The following is a 22158-nucleotide window of genomic DNA, read 5'->3' on the forward strand; positions in this document are numbered from 1 at the left end:
AACAAATCTTGATGGAAGAAAACTAAAACAGTACATAATTACCTTCATACCCTTAAAGAATTAACTTACCCACTCTCATTCCAACATTTGCCCATCATTATCCCAATGATTTCCAAATCTATCCCTTTATCTTTGACTTTATTCCTTAATTTTCAATTGTTCTTTGGCTATTTATAGCTATACCATCCCTGATTTCTCAAGCACCTGGTTCAAAACCTTGCAGGGGCAGCTAGACGGTGTAGTAGATAGAGTACCAGTCTTGATGTCAGGAGGACCTGAGTTCAAGTCTGATCTCAGACACTTAATACTTCCTGGCTGTGTGACCCTGGAAAGTCATTTAATCTCAATTGCCTCAGGGAAAAAAAAAAAACTTGCAATCACAATGATTTCAACCTTTCTTTGCCTGCATTGATCTATGTCTAAAAAGTATCTTTCCCATTTGTTCTGTTTTCTACATTCTTCCTGCTACACTTTAAATCCAGTTCATTTCGTATTTTTCCCAGATTACTGCAACAGTATATAGCTCTTGGTTTCCTCAGGTGAACTTCTATTCTTCCAAATTTTTCCTGAAATATACTGAAGTCAGGAAATCATACTAAAAATAGTATTTGGTAAATGGTCATCCCCTGTTCAAGCATCTTCTGTAATGCTTTTTTTTCCCTGAGCCTGGGTGGTAAAGCAAGGACCTTCACTACACCATGTAGAAAGGGAGCTGGTGATGAAAAGATAGGAATAACAGTAAGTTACTGATGGAAGGCATATGCTGAAGTTAAGTGGTACAAGAATGGAAATAGAACTTTTTTTTTTCTTGACATATTTAATGCATTATTACCCTTTAGTGAATCTGAAGTATTTACAAGACTAGATAGAGAAAAAGTGGTTTTACAAATTCACAATATTAAGTATAGAGATATCAGTATAATTGGTAACTTTCTAACACTAGGTATTATAAATGCACATTTACCTTGGTATACCACCTGTCTCTTCAGAAAGTATCATAACAAATTTTCATTACAATTCTAGAGTGAGATGCTCTGCCTGATGTTACCTAGGAATCCTAGCACTGAAGATTCTCATTTAGACACATTGAAATAGAAAATTCAGTCCTACTCCAAGAAATCAGAGGTAAATGATGTGGGTTCCCTATAGGGTTCTGTTCAGCATTATGGCTGAAAACATTACCAGTTGAGCTAATGAAGCTGAGTTTCTTTTGCCACATGAGATCACAGAGCTGATTCATTTACTCTGCTTTCCTACTTCCAAGAACAGACTTCCAAGAATAGGAGCTGATGTGACTAAGTATATGAAGGAAATAAAATATATGAAGGACATATCCCACAAAATATCTGGTCAACAGTGTCACAAAACAAAGACTTTTTTTTTTCCATTTGCTTTCCTTGTTGGTCACATGAAAGGCTATAGTACAGAGAAAACAATTCAATTTGGGATAATAAGTTTCATTTGATCTTTACAACAATCTTGTGAGGCAGGTGAACAAACTGAGGGACACAGATTGATTTGTATGACTATTTTCTAAACCTTTATACCTAGGATCATATAAAACTTTCTCTGCTAGAAATGGTTTGCAAGTGGGGAAAAATTTAAGAAGTTTTGGTCCAGCTAAACTGGTTCTCTTGTTATTCTATCTATCTTATCTTCTTGCCTTTATACCCATGTAGATAATATATTTTTTCTTCATCTCTATATTTTATAATCCCCATTTCCCCCATGATGTTCATTTTAAGCTTTCCTTTCTGCATCTTTTTTGATTCTCATTCTTCATATTCTCATGCCAAGCTTCTAAAAGCAAGCTTTCACCTACTTTTCATATATTTTCTATATATTTCCTATATCTACATTATTTCTCAGATAAATTGTAAATTTCCTTAGATCAGAGACTTTTAAATATGTATATGTATATATATTGCTTTTCATTTTCAAAATATATGTAAAATAGTTTTCAACATTCACTTTTACAAAACCTTATATTCCAAATTTTCCCCTCCCTTCCTCCCACCTCTTCCCTTAGAAGCAAATACTCTATGTTAAACATATGCAATTCTTCTATACATGTTTCCACAATTATCATGTTGCATGAGGAAAATTAGATCAAAAAGGAGAAAAAAAATGAGAAGAAAACCAAAAAACAAGCAAACAACAAAAAAGTTAAAATATTATGTTGTAATCCACATTCAGTCCTCATAGTAATCTTTCTGTATGCACATGATTCTTTCCATCACAAGTCTATTGGAATTGTTTTGAATTACCCCATTGTTGAAAAGAGCCATGTCCATCAGAGCTGATCATCACATAATCTTGTTGTTGCTGTGTACAATGTTCTATTGGTTGTACTCACTTCACTTAGCATTAGTTCATGTAAGGCTCTCCAGGCCTTTCTGAAAGTATCCTGCTGATCCTTTTTTATAGAATAATAACACTCCATTACATTCATACACCATAACTTATTCAGCCATTCTCAACTGATGGGTATCCACTTAGTTTCCACTCAGTTTCCAGTTCCTGACCACTACAAAAAGGACAACTACAAACATTTTTTGCATATGTGAGTGCTTTTCCCTTTTTTATGATCTCTTTGGGATACAAGCCCAGTAGAGACATTGATGGATCGAAAGATATGTACAATTTGATAGCCCTTTGGGCATAGTTCCATATTACTCTTCAGAATGGTTGAATCAGTTCACAACTCCACTAACAATGTATTAGTGTCCCATTTTTTCCACATCCCCTTCAAAATTTATTATTATCTTTTCCTGTCATCTGAGCTAATCTGAGAGGTATGTAGTAGTACTTCAGAGTTGTTTTAACTTGCATTTCTTTGATCAATAATGACTTCAAGGACTTTTTGAAATGACTAGAAATGATTTTAATTTCTTCATCTAAAAATTGTCTGTTCGTATCCTTTCACCATTTATCAATTGGAGAATAGCTTGAATTCTTATAAATTTGAATCAATTCTCTATATATTTTAGAAATGAAGAATTCTTTATTAGAACCCTTGATAATAAAAATGTTTTCCCAATTTATTGCTTCCCTTCTAATCTTGTCTTCATTAATTTTGTTTGTACAAAACCTTTTAAACTTAATATTCTCAAAGTTTATTTATTTTGTGTTCAATAATGAACTTCAGTTCTTCTTTGGCCACAAATTTCTTTCTTCTCCACACATCTGAAAGGTAAACTTTCCTTTATTCTTCTAATTTGCTTATAATATCACTCTTTATGTCTAAATCATGAACCCATTTCCACCTTATCTTGATAGTATTAGGTGTGGATCAATGCCTAGTTTCTGCCATATTAATTTCTAATTTTTCCAGCAGTTTTTGTCAAATAGTGAGTTCTATCCCAAAAGCTGGCGCCTTTGGGTTTGTCAAACATCACATTGCTATAGTCATTTACTATTTTGTCCTGTGAACCTAACCTATTCCACTGATCAAGTACTCCACCCTTAGTCATCATATATTATTCTGCTTTAAATGTGTTGCTTGTAAACAATATATTGTAAGATTCTGACTTTTAATCAAATTTGCTACCTTCTGTTTTATGGGAGAATTCATCCCATTCACATTCACAGTTAAAATTAACTCTGTATTTCCTTTCATTTTATTTTTCCCAAGTTATAGTTTTCTTTTTCCTTTTCCCTTTCTCTCCTCATCAATTTTTTTGCTTCTGACCACCACCTCCCTTAATCTGCTCTGCCCTTTCTCCCAGTTCTTCTCTTTTCATTCTATTTCTGTTTTCCTTTCTATTAGCCTTTCCCTTTCTTTTCCCCTTTCCCTTTTTACTTTCCTATAGAGTAAAACAAGTCATTCTATCAAACTAAATATTTCTGATATTCTCTCTTTGAGTCAAGTCTGATGAGATTAAGGTTTACATAGTACTTATCCTCCTCTCCTTTTCCCCTCAGTTTTAATAGGTCTTTTTTGCCTCTTCATGTAATTTATCCCATTTTACCTCCCCTTTCTTCTTCTTCCAGTATAATTTCCTTTTCACCCCAATTTTTTTTTTATATCTTCACAATAAAGTCAAATTATACTATATCTTATAATATAACCTGACAAGTTCTCAATTTTAAGCACATCATCTTACCAGATAGGGATGTAAACTTTTTAACCTTTAAAAACACAGTTTTTCTCTTTACTTTTAACCTTTTAATGCTTCTTTTGAGTTCTGTATTTGAAGATAAAATTTTCTGTTTAGCTATTTTTTTCCATCAAAAATAAATGAAATGCACCTGTTTCATTGAATTCTCATCTTTTTCCCTGAAAGATAATACTTAATTTTGCTCAATAGGTTTTTTTTTATGTAATTAAAGCCTCTTTGCCCTTCAAAATATCATAGTCCAGGTCCTTCTATTCTTTTATAGTGGTAGCTATTAGATTCTGGGTAATCTCAAAAGTTCTGGAATAGTCATCATCATCATCATCATCTACATGCACACATACAGAGACACTTTCCTGGTATCTTTTGGGTGGACTTGAGATTAAAAAGTGAATTAATAAACCTACAAAGTAAGACTGGTTAAATCCCACAATCCCTCTCAGTCTTAGTTTTCTCAATTGTAAAATGATAGGCTTGAACTCAATGATCTCTAAGGTATTTTCCAGTTCAAAAGTTATGTTTCTATAAAAAGTTTCTGGGGTCCTAGAGGATAATGGAAAGGAGTAGAAACATCAGACCTAATACATGAACCACTAATTTCACACTATTATGTTAAAAATGCACTTTGGGGTATGGGTCTAAGCACATAATAGACATACCAATACTGCATTGATTTTGATTACACTGAGCCTATAAGCTCCAGCGCCACATCACCCAAGACAGAAATGACAACTCATTCCTTTCTGGAAGGTCAATTTAGTTTCATGATACAACTCTATCATACCAGCAGCAGTAGGGTGTGGCTTTTAATAAAGTTAAAAGAAATTACATAGTCTTGGCTACCTGCTCTATCCATGGAGAATCTTCCAAACTTAACAGAGAACCACTGGATTTGATTGAAAATGAATTGACATGATAAAACTCGTGTATTTGGAAACTCAATTTGACAGCTGAGTTGAATAAACCTTAGTTGAAGATGATAGACTGGAATGGAGATAGACTTGTATCTATTACAATAATCTCAGAATAAGGTGATGAAAAAGTGAACTCAACTGGCTGGTTACAGAGAGTGAGTATGAGGAATTGAGACTGATCCCTGGTTCAGAGCCTGTGTGATTGGATGGAACACTTGATAACAATGAGGACATTAAGAAGAGAGGATGCTTCCAATAGAAAGATATTGAATTCAATTTTGGATTTACTAAGTTTAAGATGTTTGGAAGTATCCATTTCTAGATGTCTTTAGGCATCTGGAGATGAGAAACTGGAAGGTCAGAAAAGAGAAAAGGATGAGACAAATAGAATAAAAAAATAGATAAGAATCATGTGCATTAAGATGATGGTATAATTCAAGTGAGATGATTAGATCATCAAAGAAAGAGTATAGGGGAAAAAAGAAGCAGTTAGTGCTGACATATTTGGTTAATGCTACAATTTAATGTTCATGTATATGGTCACTGTGCTTCTCTGAATATTAAATTTTGTCTTTTGTCCGTAATGATAAGCACAGAAAATTTTTGATCCTTACTGTAAGCGGAATGTGAAATGCTTTATTATCTCATTTAGTACTGCACACAATTAAATCTTTAAATCCTTCATTGCTACTGCACCTGATTCTAAGTTGTCTGTGCTTTCCATAAGCAAAAGCAAAGGAGCATGTGTGCACTCAAAGTGTGTGCTCAGTTATGAGAGATTAGCCTTCCCTAAAACAATGCTTTCATCTAACATCAAAGAATTGAAATTTATCATACTCAGATGAGGTAGGTCCTTTTGTCACCTTCTTTTTTATTGCACTCTTTCAGAGGCTAACAGAAGTATTGTGAGTTTCAAAGTCAATTGTGCTAGTGGAAATTTCTAATCAGTGTCCATCAAGCTTCCAGTGTACATGAAAGGCAAAGGAAGGTTGCTTTGAATATTGGGAAATGTACTTGACATTGACAAAAACACTGAACATGAGCCAGGCAGATAGCAAGTAGCACTTGAGATAACATGGAAGGGATTTGAAAGAAGCTGGATCTATCCAGTTGTTAAAGACCAAATTTTCAATATGAAATAAAAAAATAGTGTGTTGTGTTCAAATGAATGCAGAATTTGCAATCAAAAAGGTCTAAGTCAAATTCAACCATTGTGGAAGTATACTAAGGCCATATTAAAATATATATATATAATTCTAAGAGAAAAGAAAACATACTCCAATCTAAAATCCTTTCCAGAGTTACTCAAATGAAGAAAATTCCATCAGCACTTAATTTAAATTCTGGGTAAAGTATTCCTTCCAGTAAATTCTTAATCCATATTAATAAATGTTTTCAATATTATAATTCTATAAGAAATGACAAGCAGGTTGATTTGAGAAAAACCTGGAAAGAATTGCATTAATTGATGCTAAATGGAGTCAGTAGAACCAAGAGAACATTATACAAAGAAACAAGTTTATGTGATGATCAAATGTAATAAACTAGGCTCTTTTCAACAATAAGGTGATTCAAAGCAATCCCAATAAAATAGTGATGGAAAGAATTTCAGATAGAGAACTATGGAGAGTGAATGTGGATCAAAGCATAGTATTTTTATTTTTTTCTTGTTATTTCTTTTCTTTTCTTTTTTTCTTTTACCTTTTGGTCTGATTTTTCTTGTGCAGAATGGCAAATATAGAAATATATCTGGAAGAATTTTACTTGTTTAATCTATATTAGATTGGTGGTTGTCTATGGGAGAGGTTAAAGGGGGAGAGGGAGAAAAATTTGTAACATAAAGGTGGATGTTGTACAGTCTTTGTATGCATTTGGAAACATAGAAAGCTTATTAAATTTTTTTTCCATATATACTTGGGATAACAAAGAGATTGCATATAACCCTGCCCAATTCTATTATTTATAGTTTGCTTTTATTTTATACATATATATATACATATATATACATACATATATATATGTATATATATATAAATTTTAAGTGTAAGCTTTCAAAACTGTTTTGCTTGTCTATGTTTCTTTTAATTCTTCCTTCTGTTGTCTCTCTGGTTAAAAACCACCAATCACCTCAATAACCCTATTTCTTTTTTTCCCCTTTTTCTTCCTTTCCCTTTCTAATGGTCTGATATTTTCCCTTTTCTTCTTTTCCCTTTTTATGTTCTGATCACTTTTTTTTGGAAACTATACCCAAGACTTGTCTAGGGTCACACAACTAGGAAGCCTTATGTGTCTGAGACCAGATTTGAACTCAGGTCCTCCTGACTTCAGGACTGATACTCTATCTATTGCACCATATACATGCTCCTATACCCAATTTTTAAGAATGGTTTTTAAGAGTAAGGAAAATGCCTTAATGTGTTTCAAATATTTGCTATATTGATACCTAAGCAAGTTGGATGGCTTAGATGGATCTGTAGAATATACAGTATTTTAAAGTAACCATAGTTTTTTGATAAATAGATACTGTTACTTTTTCTAAGCTTGGTTATTATGTTCTAACACATAGTAAATTTGTATTTAATTTTTGATTGTTTGTTTAGGAATCATTTGTGACTCCAAAATGTCAATGTTAGCAAAATTTTTCAAAGATATGTAGAAAATACTCATTTTTGTATCCCTCTATAAGCATAAATTAATTAAAATCATTATGTCCCAAAGCTTATGTCCCAAATACCATTCTTATCTTTTTTTTTCCTTTTCCTTTGATACTATATTTGTTACTGTAAGAAAGTAACATCATCTCCCTCATCATAGTTACATTACAGAGTAAACAGGTCTGGTTACTTCTAGTGGAAAGAATACTGATCTTGGCAGTCATGGTACTTGAATTATAAACCCTCTGCCTAGAGAAAGTACATAAATTACTGTATCTCTTTTGGCTCATTTTTTCTTATGTATAAAAAGGAGATGGATTAGATGAATTACAAGATCTTATGAGTTTTAAATGCTTTATCCTATCGTATTAGATATTTCTTTAGGTCTCTTTCAACACTAAATTTTATCCTTTCATTCAGAGATAAAATATGGAATGAAAACTTCAATTCTTATGGTCATTTAAAATATCTTGATTGTTAGCTGAATGGCTGAAACAGTTTGCTTTTCCACCCTTACTTACTCTTATTTGTATACCTTTCTCATTTTTACCTCTCCTACAGAAGAGTCAAAGCAGAAGGGAAGAATCCAATAGGAAAAAGAAAACTCACATCCATTTATTTTGCTATTTGTTGAAAACTCTGCCAAAAACTTTCATGGTTTAAAAAAGACATCTGAAACTCTGGGGTTCACTAAAATGAACTAGACTTTGAGTTATTTAGGGGTTACATTTTTCTAGTCTCAATCTTTTTATCCTTCCCATAGTAAACATTAAAAAGTTATTATTGGTTCTGCGGTATTTAGGATTTTTTTTCACATTTTTAAAAGGTAAGAGTGATTTGCTGAACATAAAAGCATGGATTTTGGAGGAAGTTCAAAGTTTCAGTAACTAAAGAAAGGACATTCACATTCATGGGGCTGGAATGTTTTTGTCAAACTTCTTACCATTGATTTATCTCCAGGAGGAAAAAAATTCATATGAGTCTCGTTTAGAACTTCAGAAACTAAATACTCCTTGATAGGATATGAAATTGTCCTTCACTGAATTTATTTCAACAGTTGATCTCACTTAGAAAAAAATTTAGGGTGTAATGGAGCAAGCCACAATAATAATAATCACCATCCAATTATTCTATAAGTTCTTCTAAATTCATGCAGAATAGATATTCTTAATTTGGAATTTATGAATGTCAAAAAAATCACATAGTGTATACATATATAGCTATATATGTGTATAAAGACATTATGATGAGGGTATTTTCATATAATTGGTTGCCTTTATTTTATATTATACATTAAAAGCTTGTTTTTGAGACAGGTTCTCTAGGTTTCACTGGATTGCCAAAGAGATCTCTGACATGAAAAATGTTAAATGCCCTATTAGAAGGGATAGGTATGAAATACAAAATAAGTGCTCTAGAATTCATGAAGAAACAATGGTTTTGAATTCTATCATTTTTCTTATCCCATCTTATGACTCTATGTGTCTCTGCTGTTGGAACCTTTTAAAAATATCAGGAGTTGACAGATTTGTGAGATAGAAGGATTCATTTTGCCTCTGTCACATGTGGCTAGAGTAAACAATGAATTCATAGAATTCAAAGAACACTCAGTATGGGCAAATCTTGGCAACACTGAACAAAGAGGACATTAGAGGTAGAGAAGAAGAGTTGAACAGTGGCTCTCCTGAGAATAATAAAGTAAAGGTAATTCATGAAGTGTATTTCTTGCTTATACCAGTAGGGGAATCTAATGTAGTTAGTAGTTGTCATTTAACAAAATGTGCAGCAACTTTAGAAAGGTTTTGTTCTAATTTGTGGATAATAAAAATTTAGGACAGCTAAGTTAATTTGCTATGATACCTATATTAACTCTTTTTGTCTCTCTGTCTTTAACTCTTACAAGCATTGCTCCATTACCCTCTCCCTTTTTTCCTTTTCTTCAATCTTTTCTAAGTCTATTCCAATGTGAAATCATCTTTAGAGCACATAGAAACTGAATAAAGTTATTGCACAAGGAATCTGCAACCTGATGTAGGATACCTAGCAATTTTCAGAGAAACAAAGTAACAAAGTATCTGTTTACAATGAAATGAATAATAAAACTTATAATAACTGGGAATTATGATGACTTATCTCAGCTGGTTAGAAACCGGGGTGCAATGAATAAAATTTTGGACTTGGAGCCAGGAAGACTGTTCTGATATTTACTGGCTATGTGATACTGGGAAAGTCAGTTTTCTTATATGTAAAATGGGGCTAATAAAATCATTTATCCCAGAATTCATTATTTGATAAAAACTGCTGGGATGACTGTAAATTAGTATTGCAGAAATTAGGTATGGACCCACACTTAACACTGTATACAAGATAAGATCAAAATGGGTCCATGATCTAGGCATAAAGAATGAGATTATAAATAAATTAGAGGAACATAGGATAGTTTATCTCTCAGACTTGTGAAGGAGAAAGAAATTTTTGACCAAAGATGAACTAGAGATCATTACTGATCACAAAATAGAAAATTTTGATTATATCAAATTAAAAAGCCTTTGTACAAACAAAATTAATGCAAACAAGATTAGAAGGGAAGCAACAAACTGGGAATACATTTTCACAGTTAAAGGTTCTGATAAAGGGCTCATTTCCAAAATATATAGAGAATTGACTCAAATTTATAAGAAATCAAGCCATTCTCCAATTGATAAATCGTCAAAGGATATGAACAGACAATTTTCAGATGATGAAATTGAAACTATTACTACTCATATGAAAGAGTGTTCCAAATCACTATTTATTTGTCAACTTCTAGATCTAACCTTCCCAAATGATATGACTGAAAAATCTATAATAATGCAAGCGTTAAACATGGCCCTGTGACAGAATTATGTCCTAGGTAAAACATACAAGAAATTTAGACTAAAAGAAAATTTTGTTATTGCATTGCTTTTATCCTCTCATTTTTTCCCCAATCTGCTTTGTTGTATTACTTACATGATGTCATCAATGTGAAAGAATTGTTCTATTTCATGTCCTTCTCCTTTTTTGAATTGAACTTTTAACATTTTTCTAAATCTGTTTCCATATACAACTTCCCCTTGTGTACATAGGAGCAAAATACTGCTATAGTACAAGAAATTTGCAACCAAGTGTGGAACATGAAGTATTTTATTGCATAATAAATCCTGAAAAGTTTGGCGATTTACTTGAGTTGGCAAAAAACCATGCTAATGAGTTCAATGTCCATGTGGACCAAGTCAATAAGCACATATTAAGCATGTACTATGTGTAATTCACTGTGCTAAGTTCTAGATATGTAAAGAGTAAAACAGGGACAATCAAAGAGCTTACACATTACATAGTTTTATCAATAATGAGCAAAAAGTGAGTGCCCTCCTCAGGTAGGGGGAACAATCATCGGTTACTTGGAAAAACTATTTGTTTTGGTAAGATGAACTGTATAAGCATCAGATATCATAACTTATTTGTAATTATAGACTAAGTTCTCATAGTTGTAGGAATTTAGTAAACCTCATTTCATTTATCTATAAAACAGGGTATTACATCTACCCTGTCTACCTTGCAAGGTGGTTGTGAGGATGAGATGAAAGTATTTGCTTGAAAATTCTTTGAACCCTAGATTAAGTAGAACATGAGGATGAGATGAAAGTATTTGCTTGAAAATTCTTTGAACCCTAGATTAAGTAGAACATGAAGTGTATTATAGATGTAAGAAATATTTGTTTTATGTATATGTAATTATAATTATCTCAATTTTCTCAACTTTATTAACTACTAGAACTGGTACAACTACTTTGCAAGTTTTCAGATGTTAGAAAGGAACCATGTCTTAATCATCTTTGTATTGTTCATGGGGCTTAGGATAGTTCTTTATACAGTGTAGATGTTTAATGAATCCATTTGTTGAATGAATGAGCAATTTGACTTTACTTTTTTCCTTCAGTATTTTCATTTATATAGCTTTTGTCCAGAATATTGAAATAAATATATGACTTAACTGATATAATTATATTTGTCCCTGTTATATAAATTCACATGCAGAAAAAAGGGGGGGGGTGAGGAAATTAGGAAAATGAATAATTTACTATTTTATAATAACTGATTCAAAATAATAAAGTTTTACACTTTTGATTGTTCTTTGAAATGAGGATAAAGGTTGATAGCAGAACCCAACAGCAAAGTGCAGAAAATGTTTCCTGATGAACCAAATAATCACTGCCTTAGAACTAAAGAGAAAAGTAGGTTATATCAGATTGTCTTCAGCTTTATGTTTTTTTAGATTCCAAGGTATGAAACAATTAGTTTTTTCTTTTAAGTAATGATAGCCTAGGGAAGGCAAATTCTGAAAACTTTGTGAAAAATGGTGAAGGCTTCATTTAGAGCTAAGAAAAAAAGACATCAATAAACTGGAGATTATTTTTTTGGAGGGGCTAATTAAGATAGTGAAAAATCTTGAGATCATTGCGACATGTCTTAAGAAGATCATTTGGAGAAAGAGTTAATATGTAGCTTTAAGAACAGGTTTCATTATTTATTATATTAATTTAAATAATAGTATTTATATAGAAGTTTAATATTTGGAAAGTACTGTCTTTATAATATATAATTCCATATATGGATATATAGATATAAATCAGATTACTTATCTTGTAGGAGAGAAATTAGAATTATTCAGCCAGTGAAATTCCTTGAGAGATGGGAGGATTCCAATTTTGTTCTCAAATTATCAAGATCTAACTTTGCACATGGTACACATTGGCTGAGCCTGAAGATCAATTCATAGCTTGGTTCATAGCTAGTTCTTGTTAGAACTAGAATTAAGGGTAGAAGCTTTTCACTTAATTGTAAGTGGGGGGGAAATGCTAATAGTTAGATTTGTCCAAAGTTAATTTTATATAAAAATTGAGATTGAGAGGTAGTATTGCATTAAAAACAAAAAAAGGATGGAATAGAAAAGCAGGATGGCCAACACATTTGAGAGAATTACATATTAACAGGATATCTTTGAATGTTTTATGTTGTGTTTATCATATACATAAAAGGGAAACAAACTATAAAAGATTTACAATTTCATGTACAACCTTTATTATATTCAGCTATGGAACAAGATTTATCAGTTTTATTTGGTATATGAATGTTATTTGAGTTGAAAATATACACATAGATAATAATATATGTGTATATACACATACACACATAGAGTATATTTTAAAAGATCTTTAATCAAAATGGGGATGACTATTTAAAACTTTTATTATGGAGAGGATTCTTGAAGTGTGGGCTGAATTCCCTTTCAATTCTGGGATTCTATGAATCCAAGAAATCCATCAACCTTGCTAGGCAAAATAAACCAAAATCTCTGAATGACTGATGGCAAATTAATACTATTACTATTATAAATGAAAGAAAAAACTATTTTAGCAGAATATGAACAAAGGAGTAAAATTTAAGCTCCTCCTCCTACCGGAGGAGACCAAGCAACTGAGTTGCAACATGCTGCCACAAGGGGGCAAATCATCCAAAGGCTATATTGAAATTAATAGCAACACCTTTTAAACTGAATCTGTTCTCCATAGGAAATTAGGTGGTGGAGGAGAAAATCTGTTCCACTTTAAGACAATATATTTGTAATTGTATTTTTCTATTTCTTCCTCAGTACATATATCTTTTGAAGTCCCAAATGCTGTGAAATACTCAATAACATATTAAGATAGTCAACTGACAGTTGGGTGCTTATCACCAGGGGGAATTTGGGGAAAACATACCCAAAAAGGAACTGCAGCTGATAGAATTAAAATTCTACTACCATCAAGGATATGCTTTTATCTTGAGAGGCAGATGTGGAAAACAAGAGATGAAAGTATTAAGTGAAGGGTCAAAAAAGTAAATTGAAAGTATTGGTAGATATGCATATATGTGCTTATATTTGGATATTCACACCATACACATAGAGTATGTGTATGTATATATATATATATATGTGTGTGTATATATATATGTATATATATATACATACATACCTGTATGTGAATCACACACACAAATTTCATGTGTGTATGTGTTTGTGCATATATATGTGTGTGTGTGTGTGTGTGTGTGTGTATAAAATTTGATTATCTTTAAACATTACATTGCTTATATCTCAAGGTCTTCCATAATCTGACTTTGCTCTATTTAAATTTAAAAGAAATTTAATACCCCTATATATGAATATATATCCCTATATATGAATCCAACATTCATCTTTGAGTTAGAATTCTCTCTAGTGTCATCCACATATGCTCTTGACTCAGTGCTTTTGTTGACTGGCTAACTAATTATAAGATTTATGCCCTATTAATTTGAATTATGCCACTTGTAATATTATCAGGGGAGTAAAGAAGGAATTATATAAAGATAACCTATATAAAATGCTATATAAATTCCCTGCCTCAGCTCCTTGGAGCTGGAATGATTTTGGATATGACTCCCCATCTGGGCCGGGGGTGGGGGGAACTAGCCTAAAACTTCACATTAAAAGATTAAAAACCAATCTCTGTCTTGCCTCAGTTTCTCTAGGATTACACCTTCTTAAAATATACATGAAAACAAGAGCTAAATGTGCCATTACAATAGTCTTGAAGTTTTCACATTACTATGATTTTAAAATTTTCATGAAGCAATGTCCTGTATTATTATAAAAAACTTGTAAGTAAAGCTTTAGGGACTTTGTGTCAACAGTGGAATTTTGCTTTTATTTGAAAATATTAAATTACATTATTATATTTCTCTAGAAAGAGCATTTCTACAAATAAATATAAATGACAAAAAAATCTAACCCAACTCTGTTCCTAAAATTCAATTCAATACCATGGAATTCAATTTTTTTCTTTTAAAAATAAAACATAAAGACTATAAAATAATGATTTAAAACAAAATAATAATGATGTAAAATACATTTTTTGAACATTTAAGCCTAATTTGCATTTATAACTTTCTCCTAAAAAGTGATGTATTTAATCACTTTATCTTTTACCTTTAATACTAATATAATTCATTAAAGAGGTATACAGGTTTTTACATATATGAAAAAAATGACATTAAAGTCAATTTCACTTACATACAATAAAAGGGTTTTATGCCTTAAAGAAACTTAGAAATTATCTAATCCATTTCCATCTTTTCAGTTGATGACTTACCAAATGGATCAAATTGATACCTCAACCCAAGTTCCCTGAACTTGAAGTTCGATGGATTTATTTTTACTCAGTTGTCCTATTTCTGTAATTGCATTTTTTAAATCATTTTAAAATCTCCACTGTCTAGCACAACGCCTTTCTTTCATGTAGTAGGCACCTGAATTTTTAAACTAATTCATGAAAAAAACAAAATAAAAATCCTCTCCTATCCCTTAATCCCCCTTTTTTCCCATTTTACTAAGACTCCTTTAAGATCCCTATTTATTTCTACCAAATACATAAAGATGTCCTTTAAAACGCAACCTATTCAATTGGATGATGGTTGTTCAGTAATTTAGTCATGTCTACCTCTTCATGACCCCGTAGACTATAACAAACCAATTATTTTTTTCCATAGGGGTCTCTTGGTAAAGATGTTGGAATGGTTTGCCTTTTCTTTCTTCAGTGTGTTAAGGAAAACAGGTTAAGTGACTCCTCCAGATCACATAGCTAATAAGTATCTGAACCTGGATTTGAAGTCAGCTTTTTCTGAATCCTAGTGCTGTAACCATTGCAGGTGATGTCCATTCCCAGTCATTGTTTTGGAGTAGCAGAGTCCCTAAGTTCTCAAAGACTATGTTTCTGACATAACAGCTTTCATAAATTTTAAACTGAAAAAGGTTTCTAGCAAAAGCTACTTGGATGCTTGTCCAAGGAGGAAAAGCTTATCAAAAGGTATATGCTTCGAAATTTGGGGGGTTTGGAGTAGCACAGTAATTCATCTTTCTATCTGCTAAGGGATACCATCAATGATATCAAAAGGAAAGATGGCCATCAGAAAAACCACCTTTTTGAAATATTGAAGAAGGCAATATCTCAAGTTGCATTGTCAGCCAAAAAAAAGATGCTTGCATGGGTACTTCCCCAAGCATCTTTCAATAGAGTGAAGAGTCATTCTGTTCAACCTTCTATCACAGCCAAGGGGATCACAGAATAAACTCATGTCTATTGCTTATGAAAATGAGTATCTCACCTAAAAAGAATATTAAGAGACTGATCATTTCTTCAGAGCTTTGTCAGCATAAAGGAGAGGAGACCTGAAAGCAGCAGGGAGTGTTTTTGCTTAAGTATTGTTGATTTTCACTGTTAACTCTACATGGGTCCAGTATATTATTTTCATCACTTCAAAGAATACATATGAACTATATTCATGTTCAATTCTAGTTATCAATTAAATATTTTAATATGACAAAGCATTAGGAGTTTAAATTTGAGAATGGGTAATCTAATTGTGAGTTATTTAAGATCTTTATCTTAACTTGCCAGGAAATGTGGAATCAAATTCAGTACACAGTTTTTACATTCAGTTAATCTCAGGAGCCTGGTTACAACTATACTTTTGCTATCTTTTATTCATTTCCATTCTGTTTTTATTCCTAACAGTCATACTTTGCTTATGTTTAATCTCTTATGTCATTTCATATCCATTTTAACATGAGTAACTATAATTGGGCAAGGTTACATATATAGATAGAAATAAATATAGATATAGATTTGGACAGAACTCAGATATGGAAGGGAAACAAGGTGGTATGATGAAAGAACAAAGAATTCAGAGCCAGTGGACTCAGGCTCAAATACCACAATTTTATTTCCCAATCTTAAATTTCGACTCTGAAAGCTTTTAAGTAGATGATTTGTCACATTAAAATATTTCACTGATTAATAGAATTGAACCCTGCCCCTTACCTGTATAATCTATATGTACTCCACAGTGGATCTATAAAACCATGCTAGAGTCCTTCACTAGATATTTTAAAATAATAATAATGAAATCCAGTAAGACAACTTATTGAATAGGCCAGTTCAATGATTTCATTTTGCCCTAAGATATAACTTTGTAAAAAGAAGTGTGACTATTGGTTATAGAGGCCTGGTCTTTGAGTAAGGAAAATCTGAATCTCTGATACATATTCTCTATGACCATGGACAAATAATATAATCTCTCAGAAACATAGGCTAGAGATGATTGTGAGAATTGCATTAGCAGAGGAAAGGGGAATCATTGATTAAAGAGTCCTTCAAATAAAAGAATTATCATTTTGCATTCTATCTTCTCCTCTTCACGCCACCTGCTGGTGGGCACAATGAAGAAATGTCAATGGATAAATCTAATCTTTCTTGAAATAATTTTGAGTAATTTGTGACTGATCCTTGAACCTACCATTTTGTGAAACCAGTTCATGAGAACATAATAAATTTCCAAAAAGTCAAATTAGTTAAGATATTTTACCTGAGCTGCTGTTTCCTGCTAACAAGGTTGGACTAACAGAGGATCTTCCCAGTCTACTTGATGTTACTGGTGGTCCTGGTGTTCCATCCCATTCCTGAGCTTTTATTGGCTCTCTAGAGGAAGATGCCCTGTGATGACCTCTCTCTTTGTTTTCCAGCTTTGGTAGTGGTTCCGTACTGTGGCTTCTTATTTTCAACTCATCTGTTGGTTCTACAGGAGAAACAGAATTCATATTACATGATAAAGTAGTACTTTCATAAAATAAACTGAGCAGGATCAAAAATCAATAGAAATATAACTTAATCTTAGAATATGGTTTTCTAAAAATAAAAATCATATTTTAGCATCATGCTTTTTGAGGGATAAAGGATGAAGGGGAAGTTGGGTAATATTGGGTAAGAAAATGATGTGGCTGAATCTCACATCAGCTGACTTGATTTTTTGGTGAATACAGCATGGAGTATTTTACAAACACAATTTTTCCTTTAGAGTAAAATGATATTTTTCTTAACATGAAAATGTTTTCTAATTCCTCACCAGCAACATTACCCTAAACCCTCCACCATCTACTTTCATGTAACTCTCCTGATGGTACCATCCCAATTCATGTTTCTGGCCCAATCACTACCTCATAAGTGTCTCCACCATGTTCTCTTCACCCTTGGCTAGAATCATTATCCTGGTTTTATATACCTTCTTGTCAGCATCCTTGATCCCAATAGTTATACTCTTCTCCAATTTCTAGCTCCCTCCTTTTTTTTCCCTTTGGTGGGGGATGTCTTCCTTTCTTTAGAATGTAAAGTCATTGAAAGTAAGGATTTTCTCATTTCCTTATATTTTCATCAGGCTTAACATAGTGTCTGAAATTTTATTAATGTTCATTCTATCTATCTATCCACCTATCAATCCAGTCAAAACATATTTAAAAAATAAATATTTGAGGTTTAAATGTCTAAAGCTACAATTTGTGTTGGGGTTGAGATACTTATTAAAATTGGGAGCTCTTAGAATTTAGTACATACATTCAAATATTTTAAAGATGATTTGAAGATTGGTTGGATTGGAGCAGTTTCCATGGAAGATGTATAGGAATGGATCTATACCCAGACCTCTTTCAATGTTTTCTATAGCCACTGGTCAATGGATATGGATGATTAGTAACTCTTGTTTGGTTCCGTGGTCCCTGTGATGGTTAGTCTGTGTCAAAGTCTCACAAAGGACACAGAGGAGACAAAGGAGAATTTTTCTGTAAGTAAGCTAATTAAAGGATTAAGGAGAAAATCATTGCAGTTCTTTCTTGAAATGTAGCCAATACTGTTGAGGTATAGGAAATGTATTTCAGCCTAACTCCTTTATACAATAAAAAATATAGATCTGAGGAATCAAATTACCTTGAAATTTTCTTATGAATTAATTTTGGTTTGTTAGTAATATAAAGTACCATATGCCTGTTTCCAAAGTCCTTGGTGATTTAGTGAAAATTATATTATTATTATCATCTCAGTAAGTCATAATCTCTCTGGATCTCAGGTAACTCACCTATGTAATAGAGAAATTAGATTAGATAGTACTTTTTAATGTATTCTATGATTTTTTATCCCTTGCATAAGTTCTTAAATTTTATTCTGACCATCTTCCTGTGAGTTTGCTAACAAATCATTGTCTCTTTCATGAATATAAACAAAATATCCATGACCCCAGAAAAGGACAATACAGAGCTTTACTATGCCATTTATTGAGTTTCAAAGAACTATGGTTTTCTATCTCATTGTATAGGTTCTTCATAGATCTTCAGGGCAATGTTGATTGTTTTCATTACTATTATTGTTACTGTTATATAAATTTTAGCACTTATTAGATACACAGTTTATATAATATATATTTTTCTAAAAATGCATTATTCCCTCCATTCTCAAATCCCAGACTGAAAGGATATGTGGCATAGAAATGAGAAGGAAAAATTTTAAAGCAATATGTGTTCCATAATTATAATTAGAACTTCAGACATTTCTTAAATATGAGAATAAATGATAAATTTCAGGTTGGTCCACTGTTAGATATTTTCTTTGCTTTAATTTAATTGTTTTCCCATGGATACCAAGGGCTTGTACTTAGGTCTCAAGTATAACAAAATAAGGCTTAAATACAGTACAGAAAAATGTAGCTCTCCCCCGCCCCCAATTTTCATGTCCCCAAGATTAGTATGCTGTGAAGTTTGACAAGTATCCATAGAGAAAGTTAAACAAAAATATGCAAAATATTGTACAACCAAAGGTTAGAAGTTTAGGGCTCACTGTCATTATTATTATTATCATTATTATTTTCTAAATGTAGAGAAGCTATTTAAAAATCTATGAAATTAGAACATCAGAATTTTAATCAGCAGAATAAACATAAAGAGTTTTTAAAAAAGGAAACAAAACAAACTTTGCTATTAGTAACAAGAACTTTGTTAAATAAGGAGGATTGTGGGAATAGTTGAGAGTTCTTCCAAACAAATTTTTTAATCATGTGATTTATTTTCTTCCTGAAATGGCAGTTTTATCCAATAGATGTATCTTCTATCTTCATTAATCCTAAATCCTAGTACTGTTTTCTAATATTCAATGCAGTCAGAATAGATCCTTTCCCATTTAACATGTCTTTAAAAATACATCACAATTTATACCTATATAAGGCAACCCTTGCAAATGCTTATCAAAAATCAGAGAGGAAAATGGCTGCTTTGGAAAGAGGATCCTTTATTGTTTGTTAACATAACCAAACAATTCTGAATACATGGAAAGAAGTTTCATGAAACAGTGCTTCTGTTTCAAACATCCAAAAGGATTAATTTGCACCATCAGTCAATTACTTCTAAAAACAGCTTGATGATTTGGATAAGAGGTTCATATTTGTGATTTGTAACTGCAGTTACCCCTTGCAATTTCCTGGTCTCACTCAGGGATCACTTAGTTACCGGAGATGTGTTCTAATTGTCCACAGCACAATAGGGATCAAAACTACCACAGCTCTAGGGAATGAGCAACATTTGTGCTCATTGCTTGATGCAAATGAATACTACAAAAATTTTCCCTCTATATCACTATTTTTTTTAACTCAGTAGGACCAAAAATTCTCCATTTTATTCCAACTCCTGAAAAATGGAATGATGAAAGCTGATAAAAATTAATTGCATAGAAAAGACAGCATTATAAGAATGACTGAAACATTATGATCAGACTGATAAGATAAATGAACTCATGGGGCACTGGAATATTCATGATGGAAGGGACCTCAGAGGTCAGTTAATCCAACTCTTTCATTTTACATATGAGAAAACTAAGGCCCACAAAGGTGATGTGTCTTAGGCTGTACAGCTATTTAATGTCAGAGCCAAAACTATAATCTAAGGTCTCTTTACTCATGGTACCTCTTTTCATTAAGCTATACTGATGAGTAAGCAGGCACTAAATTGTACATAGATAATAACTGCTAGCATTTATATAGGGATTTAAAGTTTAGAAACACAACTATTCAATTTAATTTGATAAACATTTAGAAAACATCAACTATATTTTGGATAATCTACTATGTGCTTGGAAAAAAAAAAAAGATGGCTCCTGCCCTAAAGGAGTTTATAATATAATGGGAGAAGACAATACACAAAAGAGTAATAGAAGGGGGTGGAGGATGGAAAAGTGGAGAATAAGATGAAGATTCGAGATCTAGTCCTCTACAAAGGGATGTTTAGGAGGAGTTTAGAACCCCACTGTCCAATCCACCCATTAGAGGAAAGAAGAAACTTAGGGAATTGGGAAAATGTTGGGTATACAAAGCTAAGTTAAACAATGAAAAATGAAATTTCAAATAACCATCATATCCTGGATGGGCCATTAAGTTCCTTGGAGTTCAAAGGTAACAAAGCTACAAATAATATCTCATTTGATCCTAACAGCACTGGGAGGTAAATCTAAATATCCTCAGTTGAGGAAGCTGAAGAATGAAGGGATTAAATGCATTACCTAGGGTATGCACACAGATTGGAACTCATTTTCCTCATTCCAGGTATGTAACTTTGCTACATACTTGCTTGCTAATGATAATACTAAAAAAAAAAAAAACTATTTCCTTTTATATATAAAGAAATCACATCGCTACATATTCAATATGAATTAATCCATTAAATCAAAAGATATTTTCAGCAGAATATCCAAGGGATAAAATCTAGAAGGAATCAAAAGGAAAAAGGCTATAAATTAGAATGAAAGGATATTATTTTGAAACCTGGGTTCTATCTCTTCCTTTCTCTGTAACCTCAAGTCACACTGAGCCTCATTTTCTATGCCAGGAAGAATGTTGGACTAGAAAGCCACTTGTTTGGAGACAAATCTTGGTTCAGACTCTTATTCTGACATTAATTATTTGTTTAGTCAAGTAACATATTCATTGTCTCAGGTCACTGAGAGTTTGTAATAAGCATTGATGGAAAGTATCCCAGAATTCCATGTTAAGAATTCTTCACTTGGACAAACTCACTTATTCTTTGGCATATTCCTACAGAAGGATCAGAAAAGACTATTGGAGTCTAGTTTTTTACTGATAAGTTCTTTGGAGATTGGTTTCTGATTGATTTTCCTGGATTGAAATGTTTTAGAATTCTAGTAATCTAAATTATCATCCATTTTGATTCATGCATAGAACATTTAACATCCAAGGATCAGAAACTCTTAAATTATTACTGAAAAATATTCTCATAATGCCAGGAGCTTTGTGAAAATGTAATTGCTTTTGCTTTTAAACCTTAAGTGTTACAAAAATGAAAGTCACAGTTCTTCAACATAGCTCTATTTACTACAAAACTAATTCTAATCAGATCTATCAATTTATCCATACTACATGGAATCTTTTAAATATTCCTACTTAATCTAACAAATCAATTTTATTTAATCTTAAATGGGATGAAAACAGGACCAAATCTTCTCTTCTTCTCTTCCTCCTACTATCTTACCAATTGATAATTTG

At 32.2% G+C, this 22158-nt stretch overlaps 1 protein-coding gene across 1 annotated transcript in view; it reads right to left on the reverse strand.

Annotated features, from left to right (window-relative positions):
• NYAP2 (neuronal tyrosine-phosphorylated phosphoinositide-3-kinase adaptor 2) overlaps positions 1-22158 on the reverse strand; it is a 142857-nt gene that overhangs the window by 51106 nt on the left and 69593 nt on the right. The window contains exon 4 of the mRNA XM_051990504.1: positions 17155-17364. Within this exon, the coding sequence (XP_051846464.1) occupies positions 17155-17364 (210 nt within the window). The remainder of the gene's footprint in view (positions 1-17154; positions 17365-22158) is intronic.

Source organism: Antechinus flavipes, chromosome 3 (genome assembly GCF_016432865.1).
Source record: "Antechinus flavipes isolate AdamAnt ecotype Samford, QLD, Australia chromosome 3, AdamAnt_v2, whole genome shotgun sequence".
Classification (NCBI taxonomy): domain Eukaryota; kingdom Metazoa; phylum Chordata; class Mammalia; order Dasyuromorphia; family Dasyuridae; genus Antechinus; species Antechinus flavipes.